At 42.9% G+C, this 13,961-nt stretch overlaps 1 protein-coding gene across 1 annotated transcript in view; it reads left to right on the top strand.

Annotated features, from left to right (window-relative positions):
• The window catches only part of EIF2AK4 (eukaryotic translation initiation factor 2 alpha kinase 4), a 74,548-nt gene that overhangs the window by 8,118 nt on the left and 52,469 nt on the right, over positions 1–13,961 (top strand). Inside the window, exons 4-6 of the mRNA XM_048853578.2 lie at positions 5,636–5,809; positions 9,755–9,835; positions 10,387–10,535. Of these exons, the coding sequence (XP_048709535.1) occupies positions 5,636–5,809; positions 9,755–9,835; positions 10,387–10,535 (404 nt within the window). The remainder of the gene's footprint in view (positions 1–5,635; positions 5,810–9,754; positions 9,836–10,386; positions 10,536–13,961) is intronic.

Here is a 13,961-nt window from a genome sequence, read left to right as displayed (position 1 = left end):
AAGGTTTTCTCTCCCTCCACCCCACTCTCCTGCTGGTAATAGCTTATGTAAAGTGATCACTCTCCTTACAATGTGTATGATAATCAAGGTGGGCCATTTCCAGCACAAATCCAGGGTTTAACAAGAACGTCTGAGGAACAGTGAGGGGGGGGAAGGAATAAACAAGGGGAAATAGGTTACTTTTTATAATGAATCAACCATTCCCAGTCTCTATTCAAGCCTAAGTTAATTGTATCCAATTTGCAAATGAATTCCAATTCAGCAGTCTCTCGTTGGAGTCTGTTTTCGAAGTTTTTTTGTTGAAGGATAGTCACTTTGAGATCAGAAATCAAGTGACCAGAGAGATTGAAGTGTTCTCCGACTGGTTTATGAATGTTATAATTCTTGACATCTGATTTGTGTCCATTTATTCTTTTACGTAGAGACTGTCCAGTTTGCCCAGTGTACGTGGCAGAGGGGCATTGCTGGCACATGATGGCATATAACACATTGGTAGATGTGCAGGTGAACGAGCCTCTGATGGTGTGGCTGATGTTATTAGGCCCTGTGATGGTGTCCCCTGAATAGATATGTGGGCACAGTTGGCAACGGGCTTTGTTGCAAGGATAGGTTCCTGGGTTAGTGGTTCTGTTGTGTGCTTTGTGGTTGCTGGTGAGTATTCACTTCAGGTTGGGGGGCTGTCTGTAGGCAAGGACTGGCCTGTCTCCCAAGATTTGTGAGAGTGTTGGGTCGTCCTTCAGGATAGGTTGTAGATCCTTGATGATACGTTGGAGAGGTTTTAGTTGGAGGCTGAAGGTGACGGCTAGTGGCGTTCTGTTATTTTCTTTGTTAGGCCTGTCCTGTAGTAGGTGACTTCTGGGAACTCTTCTGGCTCTATCAATCTGTTTCTTCACTTCCGCAGGTGGGTATTATAGTTGTAAGAATGCTTGATAGAGATCTTGTAGGTGTTTGTCTCTGTCTGAGGGGTTGGAGCAAATGCGGTTGTATCACAGAGCTTGGCTGTAGACAATGGATTGTGTGGTGTGGTCAGGGTGAAAGCTGGAGGCATGTAGGTAGGTATAACGGTCAGTAGGTTTCCGGTATAGGGTGGTGTTTATGTGACCATCGTTTATTAGCACTGTAGTGTCCAGGAAGTGGATCTCTTGTGTGGACTGGACCAGGCTGAGGTTGATGGTGGGATGGAAATTGTTGAAATCATGGTGGAATTCCTCAAGGGCTTCTTTTCCATGGGTCCAGATGATGAAGATGTCATCAATATAGCGCATGTAGAGTAGGGGCTTTAGGGGACGAGAGCTGAGGAAGCGTTGTTCTAAATCAGCCATAAAAATGTTGGCATACTGTGGGGCCATGCGGGTACCCATAGCAGTGCCGCTGATCTGAAGGTATACATTGTCCCCAAATGTGAAATAGTTATGGGTAAGGACAAAGTCACAAAGTTGAGCCACCAGGTTAGCCATGACATTATCGGGGATAGTGTTCTTGACGGCTTGTAGTCCATCTTTGTGTGAAATGTTGGTGTAGAGGGCTTCTCCATCCATAGTGGCCAGGATGGTGTTATCAGGAAGATCACCGATGGATTGTAGTTTCCTCAGGAAGTCAGTGATGTCTCGAAGGTAGCTGGGAGTGCTGATAGCGTAGGGCCTGAGGAGGGAGTCTACATAGCCAGACAATCCTGCTGTCAGGGTGCCAATGCCTGAGATGCTGGGGCGCCCAGGGTTTCCAGGTTTATGGATCTTGGGTAGGAGATAGTATATCCCAGGTCGGGGTTCCAGGGGTGTGTCTGTGCAGATTTGATCTTGTGCTTTTTCAGGGAGTTTCTTGTGCATACCCTTAGAATGTTTGTCATCTTATAGAAAGTAACAAGCAGTGTATAACATTGAGAGGATTTTGTACAGTTTATGTTGAATTTTAATTTCATTGTAAAATCGCTGTAACTATTTAGTCAAAAACACTTTTTACTTGGTGAAGTAAAGGCAGGGTGGTCTGGTGTACTCAACAGTGGATTGTGGGACAAGAGACCTGGATTCTAACCCCAACTCTACTGTTCATGTCAAGGCTGTGCACCTCAATTTCCGCATCTGTAAAATGGGGATATTAATACTGACCTTCTTTTGTAAAGCACTTTGAGATCTATGCATGAAAAGTACTAGTTAGACAGGAGCTGAATATTCTGATTATTTATATACTACAAAATATAGATTTTTTTTTTTGTATTTACTTTATTCAGATTTTAATAAACACTTCAAGTATCTTAACTACAAGCAACAATGTAAATGTTTTACAAACTCAGTATCCAAGTAGACTGAATGTGGACTGAAATGATCCAAATAGTTGACAATGAATGTGGAAGCCTTTTATAAAAATAGTGTTTGCAATATGCATTTCTTATGTGCATGTACATATTTTACAGGGAAATATGTTTGTGTTTAACTTGCTTGTTTTAACCTTTAAAAAGAAAAAAAATCAAGCAGCAGTAACTCCTACAATGTATTAAAACAGGAGAATATTTTTGCTACCAATTTTCTATGTCCATATGCCAGTTCTCTTGGCACATATACCTCTTTTTCTATTTATACAGCATATTCTTGTTCTGTTATTTTTAATATGTTATCTGATAGCTACTTTCATAAGAATTATTTTAGATAATTTTTCATTCAAATTGTGTTTAGTAATGAATTGTTACTACAAAACTTTTTGGTACCTTCTAGGAATTAACAGTTCAACATTGTACTCTTGATCTTTGTAATAGATGTGTTAATGATAAATTAAAGCAGTAAATGAACTAAGGCAGATGTTCTCAGACTGTGATCTGTGCAGCAGGGGTGGTCCCCTGTGCACTTGCTGATGATCCATGGAGAAGTGACTGGTCACATCATGTTGTCATTCCTCCTTCCTTCTAGCTGCTGTATCACATTAAAAGGAGCTAAAATAATCAAATAATTTCCTAATATTACTGTTCCATGTGAGCAATTTCCTGTACTTGCTACAGAAATATATTATACAATCATGAATCAGGGTTAGCCTTACTATCAGGAATGGGAAGGTGATCCCTGAGAGCCTCCTTATTAGAATGTGGTCCGCTATGTGGACGCCCCAAAGCAGGGTCCTTATCTTCCTAGGCTAAGTAAGGGTGTGTTAAATAGTAGGTGGAAAGTTTTATTTTTAGAATGTTTGTTTAGAAATACCTTCTTTATTTTTTTTCTCTCTCTCTCTCTCTGCACTTGCTTTTAGTTCAGTGATTCTGTAGGAAGGGTGTTTTGCTTTGTGCATGGCACAGGCAAATGTGTTCATGTTGTGCTATCCCTTCTGTTCCACACTGCCTTCTGGCTTCATTATTATGAGCAATCCAGGGGTTAAATATTTAAGATTCTTGCAAATTTCAATCCCCTGTAGACCAGGGGTCCCCAACGCGGTGCCACAGTCTGTTGGGAATAGGAATGTGCTATTCCCACAGAAAGGTTGGGGACCACTGCTGTAGACAGACAGTTTAATGTGCTGTTGTCACAAGCACACCTGAATTGAAACCAAACCCTATGCTGTGGGTTTATCAGTAGGTCACTCAGCTGAAAAGGTGAAACCCTCTTTGTGCTGTTGCTTTCATTTTGGAGAGCTGATAGTCTTTTTCACTCTAGGGATTAATTGACTGAAAGGGCTATTACTAGATGGTATATGGGACAGGTAATGGCCTTTCATCCTAGGTCATCAGCTTACTGGCCAACATTTTTCAGATTAACTTGCAGGGGCATCCCGTCCCTCCAATGTCCGCATAGCCCTTCCACTAATATCCCCGTTCAGTCTCTCTCATCCCACCCAGTGCACCGTCCTTTACTCTATAGAATACACAATAAGGTGAGCAGAGTTCCAGCTGCCTCCTCAGTGGGGCCATAGTAACCGTGGCTGTTGGCAGTGGTCAGGAAGGCATGGCCATAATTATACCTGGTAAAGGGGAGACAAGACGCTCGCTTGTCAAAACCCCCTGGGCCCACCCCGTCCCTGTTCCACAGTGTCCTGGAAGAGGAGGGATCATTACCCCTCCTGCTGTACCCAAAAACCTGGGGAGAATGGGGCATGAAACCACCCTGCCTGATCTCTGAACCTCCCTTGCTGCATTGAGGCCCTAGATGAGTGGGGCTGTTCCCATCCCTGAATCTCCGCCATCCATCCCCTCCCTCCTGCAGCCAAGGCCTGGAGAAGAATGGGGCATGACCCCCTCCCTAACATACTGACATTCCGACCCACCTACCAGCACCTACCTTCAACTTGCGCTGCCTGGGCTCTACGCTTTTGCCACCATGCCCCCCGCTTCATGCTCCCCTTGTCCTACCATTGGCTGCTGAGACGGCCAACGCTGCCGCTCCCATTGGCAGAAGCATAGCAAAGGACAACTACGTTACCCAGAATCTTGTGTGTCAGTTACACAGCGCATCAGTTTCTGTCACTGGCTCAGAGAGAGCACAAGAGGGTGATGCACGTGTGGCCAACACACATGATTCTGGGTAAGGTAGTTTTTATGCCGGAGATAACATTAAGTCAGGGGTTGTGAGTTTTTTTGCTTGCAAACGGCAGTGTCCTTGACGTATTGGGAGACTTGGTCAGTCTGGTCATCAGTTCATATCCAGCCAAAATTGGCAGTGACTGAAAATCATTATCATTTGACAGGCCAAGCAGTGTAATTAGGTAGTAGTCTCAATCCCATTCCTATTGGATGGTGAAGGAACTGTGCTTAATGTTTGTAGTAAATGTTTGCAACATAATCATTATTGATGATTGACAATTGACACGTTTTGGGTAGTCTCAGGAAGGCTAACTGTGTGGTCTTTAGAGACTGATGTGCTCTCTGAGCACCCAGAAGCAGTCCCTCCAGAGCACGGTTGAGGCATACTGGGGAAGCTTGCACTACCTTTCACTGTCCATGTTGCTTTGTTTAAGGAATGTAGGGATTCATTTATCAGAGCTATCCATCTGGCCTTTTTATTTTATTTATAGAAAATATTTTTTAGTGAGAGGGAACTGTGCCTTGCTGACTTTGACAGTGTTGATTTTCAGTGTCAATCTGCATAAAAATTGGAACTGAGATGAGCTGTCTTTTTCATCAGGATGCCAAGTTACCCTGGATGATGAAAAGTGGTCACCACAAAAGTGGTTCTACAGCTGTAACTGTGGATTTGGCTTGCGGAGAGAAGATCACAATATAATATCAGCAAATAAATAAACAATTTGTTCTCAGCAACGTGGATGATAATATGCAGCTATAGAGACACTAAATCGCTTGTATTTTATAATCTGAAATGTTTTTTGACCATGTACAGAAGAATACCATTAAAATAATTTGGTTTGGAAAAAGCTATGTTTTATCCAGGAGAGCATTTGCATATTTGTAATGAAATAAGTGAAAATTTTTGAGAAAGCTATCTTTGTTGCCCTGTTAGTGATTATCATGTCACCATTAATAACCATAGTTCTGTCAAAGAGTGGTATAAGGAGAAATATGTCAAATTCTCCTAATAACTAACTGAGCACTATCAATGAGAATCTACTGACTTTATTGCTTTTTCTAAAGCCTCATTAGTATATCATTTTGTATTCTGAACTGTTTTGAAAACTGCGTGTCATTTGTGTTTACCTCTTTTTTTAGGTGATGATATTTGAACTTGCGGACCACATACAGTCATTTCTCAGTGAATATAATAAGCCACCTTCCAAGTCTTTTCATGAAGAAATGCTAAAAAATCAGCAAAAGGAACAAGAGAGACTGGCCCAGGAAGAACAGCGTCGGATGCAAGAAGCTAAGAGAAGAGAGGAACAGGAGGTAAAAGAATTAAAATGTTCATGTTCTCATTGTTTGTTATGAATATGTAAACTTTATAAGTGGATCCTTGTGTATATATATAACTAGTTGTGATGTTCCCCTCTGGAGTTATCTGGACTGGTGATCTGCTAGGTCACTCCAGTCCTTGACTCTGGGAGCCAGCCTTACCCTGCTCTGCTGTGAGAACCCCCACTCCTGGGCTGTTCACGCACAGCCTCTGGCATGTAAGTTGCTCTTTGGATTGTGCAACCGAACGACGCTAGCCAATATCTCCAGTCCCAGACACAACCCTAGGAACTTCCGTCTTGTGGTGTCCAGTTATGCCCACTGGATGTGCAAGCTTATATGAGTTCATCAGTTTAACAAAGAAATTGATATGTAGCAGGCTTGTTATCCCAAGGGGAGTTTCTGACATATTTCAAACCAAATGCGCTGCTTCAGGTAGAATAAACAAACAGATTTATTAACTACAAAGATAAATTTTAAGTGATTATAAGTCAAAGCATAACAGGTCAGATTTGGTCAACTGAAATAAAAGCAAAACGCATTCTAAGCTGATCTTAACACTTTCAGTGCCCTTACAAACTTAGATGCGTCTCACCACAGGCTGGCTGGTTGCTCTTCAGCCAGACTCTCCCCTTTGATCAGCGCTTCAGTCGCTTGGTGTGGTGTCTGTAGATGTAGGTGGAAGAGAGAGAGCATGGCAAACATCTCTCCCTTTTATCATGTCCTTTCTTCCCTCTTCAGAGTCAGGTGAGCATTACCTCGTTGCAGTCCCAAACTGACCAAAGGAAGGGGAGTGACTCACTTGAGAGTCCAACAGATCCTTTGTTGTTGCCTAGGCCAGTGTCCTTTGTTTCTGTAGGGCGGGGCTTGGCTGGGTTTGTCCCATAAATGCCCTGATGAGGTGTGAACTGCCGCTCTGCTGTTAGAGAATTTTTCCCTGGGTTTGCTTTAAGCCATGAGGATACATTTTTCAGCCTCATAACTATATACATGAAATTATAACCTATAACGTTACTATAATATTACTGTAACAACAATGCTCAGTGCATCATGAGTCCTCCGAAGACACCCGACATGACAAACTTTGCATTGGATACCACGCAATCATTTTACAAGGATGAACACGGGGGTGCCGGATGTTCCCCCGAGGTACAGAGCGTCACAATAGTTTATAAAGGTTACTAGTTAATAGATATTTTAATAAGTGGCTAATCAGTTGGTATAGATTGTTACAGTGCAGCAGGATAACAGCTTCCTTATAACAATGACTTATAGTCATCAATAACACCTTTTTTTCTGGTGTGCTTATAACGGTCAGTAATGCAAATTACTTGTTATGATCTTGTTATGGACATCAGTTATTATTAACCCATTGTAAACCATTATCTATATAAAGATTTATTTATAAGTGTGACCATATAAATATTTGAAGTGCATTTCATCTTCAACTACAAAGGGAGTCGGTGTGTTAGCTCAGACCAGAACACCAGATACCCTAGATACTGGTCTTGTCTTTACACCACATCTCCCTACATACCTGCAGTACCTCTGTTTTGGAGTATAATTAATCCGTTTCTAAAACTTCTTTTCTTAGCATCATTAAAGGAGAAGGGGGGAAAGGAGGCCAGGAGACCTGGCTGTCTTTTAAAGAATCCTTATTGAGGTTACAGGAACAAACCATCCTGATGTGTAGAAAGAATAGTAAATATGGCAGGAGACCAGCTTGGCTTAACAGTGAAATCCTTGCTGATCTTAAACGCAAAAAAGAAGCTTACAATAAATGGAAGATTGGACAAATGACCTCCAGGGAGGAATATAAAAATATTGCTCAGGCATGCAGGAGTGAAATCAGGAAGGCCAAATCACACTTGGAGTTGCAGCTAGCAAGAGATGTTCAGAGTAACAAGAAGGGTTTCTTCAGGTATGTTTGCAACAAGAAGAAAGCCAAGGAAAGTGTGGGTCCCTTAGTGAATGAGGGAGGCAACCTAGTGCCAGAGGATGTGGAAAAAGCTAATGTACTCAATGCTTTTTTTGCCTCTGTCTTCACGAACAAGGTCAGCTCCCAGACTACTGCACTGGGCAGCACAGCATGGGGAGGAGGTGACCAGCCCTCTGTGGAGAAAGAAGTGGTTCGGGACTATTTAGAAAAGCTGGATGAGCACAAGTTCATGGGGCTGGATGCGCTGCACCCGAGGGTGCTAAAGGAGTTGGCAGATGTGATTGCAGAGCCATTGGCCATTATCTTTTAAAACTCATGGCAATTGGGGGAGGTCCCGGATGACTGGAAAAAGGCTAATGTAGTGCCCATCTTTAAAAAAGGGAAGGAGGAGGATCTGAGGAACTACAGGCCAGTCAGCCTCACCTCAGTCCCTGGAAAAATCATGGAGCAGATCCTCAAGGAATCAATTCTGAAGCACTTATAGGAGAGGAAAGTGATCAGGAACAGTCAGCATGGATTCACCAAGGGCAAGTCATGCCTGACTAATCTAATTACCTTCTATGACGAGATAACTGGCTCTGTGCATAAGGGGAAAGCAGTGGACGAGTTATTCCTTGACTTCAGCAAAGCTTTTGATACGGTCTCCCACAGTATTCTTGCCAGCAAGTTAAAGAAGTATGGGCTAGATGAATGGACTATAAGGTGGATAGAAAGCTGGCTAGATCGTCGGGCTCAAAGGGTAGTGATCAATGGCTCCATGTCTAGTTGGCAGCTGGTATCAACTGGGGTTGGAGTGCCCCAAGGGTCAGTCCTGGGGCCGGTTTTGTTCAATATCCTCATTAATGATCTGGAGGATGGCGTGGACTGCGCCCTCAGCAAGTTTGCAGATGACACTAAACTGTGAGGCGTGGTAGATATGCTGGAGGGTAGGGATAGGATACAGAGGGACCTAGACAAATTAGAGGATTGGGCCAAAAGAAATCTGATGAGGTTCAACAAGGACAAGTGCAGAGTCCTGCACTTAGGACAGAAGAATCCCATGCAATGTTACAGACTAGGGACTGAGCAGTTAGGCAGCAGTTCTGCAGAAAAGGACCTAGGGTGGATGAGAAGCTGGATATGAGTCAACAGTGTGCCCTTGTTGCCAAGAAGGCTAATGGCATTTTGGGATGTATAAATAGGGGCATTACCAGCAGATCGAGGGACGTGATTGTTCCCCTCTATTTGACATTGGTGAGGCCTCATCTGGAGTACTGTGTCCAGTTTTGGGCCCCACACTACAAGAAGGATGTGGAAAAATTGGAAAGCATCCAGCGGAGGGCAACAAAAATGAGTAGGGGATTGGAACACATGACTCATGAGGAGAGGCTGAGGGAACTGGGATTATTTAGTCTGCGGAAGAGAAGAATGAGGGGGGATTTGATAGCTGCTTTCGGCTACCTGAAAGGGGGTTTTAAAGAGGATGGATCTAGACCGTTCTCAGTGGTAGCAGATGACAGAACAAGGAGTAATGGTCCCAAGTTGCAGTGGGGGAGGCTTAGGTTGGATATTAGGAAAAACTTTTTCACTAGGAGGGTGGTGAAGCACTGGAATGCATTACCTAGGGAGGTGGTGGAATCTCCTTCCTTAGATATTTTTAAGGTCAGGCTTGACAAAGCCCTGGCTGGGATGATTTAGTTGGGGACTGGTCCTGCTTTGAGCAGGGGGTTGGACTAGATGATCCCCTGACGTCCCTTCCAACCCTGATATTCTATGATTAAGAGGCTATGTCTTTGGAAGTAATTTTCCTTTTGTTACTACTCCTGTTCTCTTTCGACATGGAATTGTTATAATTCCCTTGAAGTAGCTAAGAAACTGGTTTGACTGAATTATTTATGCATCTGGGATCAGTAGATCCTTTTTAAAATCCTTGAAAAATCAATACTCTAGCTTTTTTCTCAGAAGTAAAAATGAAGATTGTTTTGTGTTTGTGTTTCTGATAGCAGTAAAATGTATTTCAGCAACGTGAAATTCTTGATGAGATTCAGAGAAGGGAGGAGGAGAAGAGAGAAGGAAGAAAAAAGAAAGAAATGGCAAAACAGGTATTGTTTTTAACCTAATGTGCAAGAACACTTTGTAATATTTGCTGTAAGCAGTATAGCACATGATTATAAAAACTAAGGAGAATAAAATGAATACATTTGTATCACATGCTTTCTTAATTTTCTTGATGAAATATTTTTGATGGGTATTCATAAATTTAAGTAATGATTTTTGTTCTTGAAGTGTAGCTGTTGCTTCTGAAGTTAATTTGGTATATCCTGAATTTTATCTATCTTATTGTATTGGCATCTTTTCAGGGCACTGACATTCTGTATTAATTTATCCAAGTGAAAGATATCAAACAGATTAAATAAAACTAATCTATAATCTTCAATTTCAACATGAAATGTCTTTATGTGCATGTCAGTGCATAATGCTGAAACCTTCCGATTCTCAGTCTTCTTACCCAACTTCAAATATGTACTCCTTGTGGAAACCTACCATTTCCTTACCGAGGTGACTTTATAGGATACATAGTGAAGTTAATCCATACATTTTGAGGACAGAAGCGCAATCCCTTTACTTGTTTGTTTCTTTCACCTATTCCCAGGAACGTTTGGAAATTGCCACTTTTACAAGCCAAGAAAATTCTTTCAAAAGAGACACTGTAGGGCACAAATCTGCTTCCGGTTTAAATGGAGGTGCACTGGAACATGGAGGAAACAATAAACATCGCACAAATTCCACTGGGCGTTCAAAGTATGTATTGTTTCATTTTGAATGTGGTTAGGGTTTTTTACTATGTGGCAAATATTAGATTTTAAAGTGCTTTGGGCATCATGGAATACTTTATAATTAGGCTTGGAAGGATTATCGACCTTTACTGTTAAGAATCTAATGATCTGTTTCACTGTGCGCGCGCCCACACACATGGAAAAATATTTTTATCAGTGATAATAGATGTAAACAGATAGGCAAAGTAAGAAAAATGCTGCTTGAGGACTTATTAGATTGATTTAAGGATATTATATTTTGACATGATGTTGACAGTTTATATTTAATGGTTATAAAGCTTTAACTTTTTGAATCTCAGTGATTACTGTCATTAAGTAATTATTGTCTGACCGCCCCCCCATTATCTAATCTCTTCCTCATAATTTCCTGCAATTGAAAATTTAAATCAATAAATCTAGAAAAAATGCTTGAGGATAAACATTGATATTATCTGTCGAAATTATAAAAATTGAATTCTGCCAACACTATTTATAAGTTTTGTTTAAGTTGGGAGTGCTTAACATGATAGTGATAAGGAGAAAACTTCCTTGTGCGTGCGAGGCTTATCCATCAGTTTAAATTAAAAATATATATTTCTGTCCTTTGTGGCTATGAGAAAAACCTTCTGAATGTGAAATGATACGGTGCTGTCTTCCTATGTCTACACTACAAAGTTAGGTTGAATTTATAGAAGTCGATTTTTTAGAAAGCGATTTTATACAGTCGATTGTGTGTGTCCCCATTAAGCGCATTAAGTCGGTGGAGTGCCTCCACAGTTCCGAGGCTAGCGTCGACTTTCGGAGCATTGCACTGTGGGTCTCTAGCCCACAGTCTCCGCCGCCCATTGGAATTCTGGGTTAAGCTCCCAATGCCTCATGTACCCAAAACCACCCGCGACAATGATTTTGCCCCATGTTGTCAGTCACCCCTCCCTCCGTGAAAGCAACGGCAGACAATCGTTTTGCGCCTTTTTTCTGTGCGGGCGCCATACTGCTTTCAGCAGATGGTGCAGTAGGGCTGCAAACCATCGTCATCGAACGACCGCTTCCGCTGCCACTCTGCTCTCCTGCTGCTATGAATCCACCTTGCAGGTCCTCTATATGACCATCGTCATCCACCGCTTCCGCTGTCACTCTGCTCTCCTGCTGCTATGAATCCACCTTGCAGGTCCTCTATATGACCATCGTCATCCACCGCTTCCGCTGTCACTCTGCTCTCCTGGTGGTCTCGCAGGGCCGCTTCCACTGCCACTCTGCTCTCCTGGCGGTCTCGCAGGGCTGCTTCCGCTGCCACTCTGCACGGCTGCTATTGTCTCGCCATACCATGGCAAGTGTGCAGCCCGCTCAGCTTTTGTGTCCTAGCAGCAGACAGTGCAGTAGGTCTGCAAAACTGGTCATCCAACCACCGCTTCCCCTGCAACTCTGCTCTCCTGCAGACGCCATACCACAGCAAGCATGGAGCCCACTCAGATCACCGCGGCAGTTATGAGCATTGTAAACACCTCGCGCATTGTCATGCAGCATATGCAGAACCAGAACCTGCAAAAGCAGGCGAGGAGGTGACGGCAGTGCGGTGACGAGAGTGATGAGGACATGGACACAGACTTCTCTCAAAGCACGGGCCCTGGCAGTTTGGCCATCCTGGTGGCAATGGGGCAGGCTCATGCCATGGAACCCCGATTCGGGGCCCAGGAAACAAGCACAGACTGGTGGGACCGCATAGTGTTGCAGGTCTGGGATCATTCCAGGAGTACTTGTGGCACCTTAGAGACTAACAAATTTATTTGGGCATAAGCTTTCGTGGGCTAAAACCCACTTGATCGGAAACATGTAGTGGAAAATACAGTAGGAAGATATACACACACAGAGAACATGAAACAATGGGTGTTGCCATATGAACTGTAATTATATAAATATTTAATACGAGAATTAATAATAGTCAGTATAGTAACTCCATGTTATTTTACTGTTTTCTGCCTTGGGAGCTGTGGAGGTAGTTTGGATTTAGGATAGTTACATTTGCTGAATGTTTCTGCCAAAATGACTAGCAGTGATCTAGTTACATGATGACATAAATTGTCATCTCTGGGTTTTAGCATTAACAGACCAATTAAATGAATGGGGCAGTTCACACCTCTGAGCTATTTTTTTCTGCCTGTGCAAATTCAGACATTACATTGACTAAGGCCAGGTCTACGCTACAGTCAGTATAACTACGTTGCTCAGGGGTGTGAAAAATCCACACCCCGAAGCAATGTAGTTATACCGATCTAACCGCCCATGTAGACCGCGCTGTGTTGGCGGGAGAGCTTCTCCTGCCAACATGTCTACCGTGTCTCAGGGAGGTGGATTAACTATGCTGACAGGAGAAGTTCTCCTGTTGGCACAGTAACATCTTCACTAAGGCTGTTTCTACATTGCACACCTTACAAAGGCCTGGCTGTGCCGCTGTAAGGTGCACTATGTGTTCGCCCTTTGTCACTGGGAGAGAAGTCTCCTGGCAACAAAATAAACCCACGTCCAGTGAGGGGCAGTAGCTTCGTCCCGCCGACGAAGCGGTGTCCACCCTGATGCTTTTTGTCACTAAAACTTTTCTCGTTCGGGGGGTATTTTTCCTCAACCCTGAGGAACAAAAGTTTTAGTGACGAAAGTGGCAGTGCAGACATAGCCCAAAGTACCACAGCTGCGGCGCTGTACGTGAAGACGAGCCCTTACACTCAGCGTGTGTTTTTATGGTTATCCTCATCTAGCCAATGAAGGGCTAGAAACATATCTTTAAATAATGAAAGCTGAGATTTTACAGCAGGAAGTGGATTTCAAGGCATGGAGGGGATTCCATTTTAAATTCCGCCACTACAGCATCACAGAATCCATGAGGCCCTAGCTATGAGTGAGCAGTTTCTTATGGGACTTTTATGATTGTTTTTAAGATTTCTTTTCAAACTGTACCAAATAGAATAACGTGATGTATTTAGCTGATAGGGCAAATGAGTATCAGCACAGTAAATTAGTCAGCCCTCCCTTAGGAGGAATAACTTGGTAGTACTGTTAAACACAACCTTTCTCGAGTGCCCAAGGAGCAGCCAGACACAAGTAGTGTTCCAAGGGGAAATGTGCTTGTTGGTCCCTTGGAAAATAATTTGCTAGCACTAATTAAATCCTAGGTCTGTTAATGAAGTTCTAAGGGGAACAGTGCATTGAGAATTCAGTTCCCCATAGTCTGTCTGTGGCAGCTCCATGGAGTCATCTCAGCAGCACACCAGTAATCTTGGGAGTAGCGTGACACTTATTTTCAGAATTCTGCTTTCCATCTGTAGGGGGTTTTTTTTCTGCTGTGAGTTGAACTGAGGGTACCCAAACTTTGTGACACTGAGGGTGCATGTAATATGCATATAAATTTTACATAATTATT

The sequence above is a fragment of the Caretta caretta genome, chromosome 6 (assembly GCF_965140235.1).
Source record: "Caretta caretta isolate rCarCar2 chromosome 6, rCarCar1.hap1, whole genome shotgun sequence".
NCBI lineage: Eukaryota > Metazoa > Chordata > Testudines > Cheloniidae > Caretta > Caretta caretta.
Note: the sequence above shows the minus strand (reverse complement) of the source record. Positions and strands in the feature narration are given on the sequence as shown.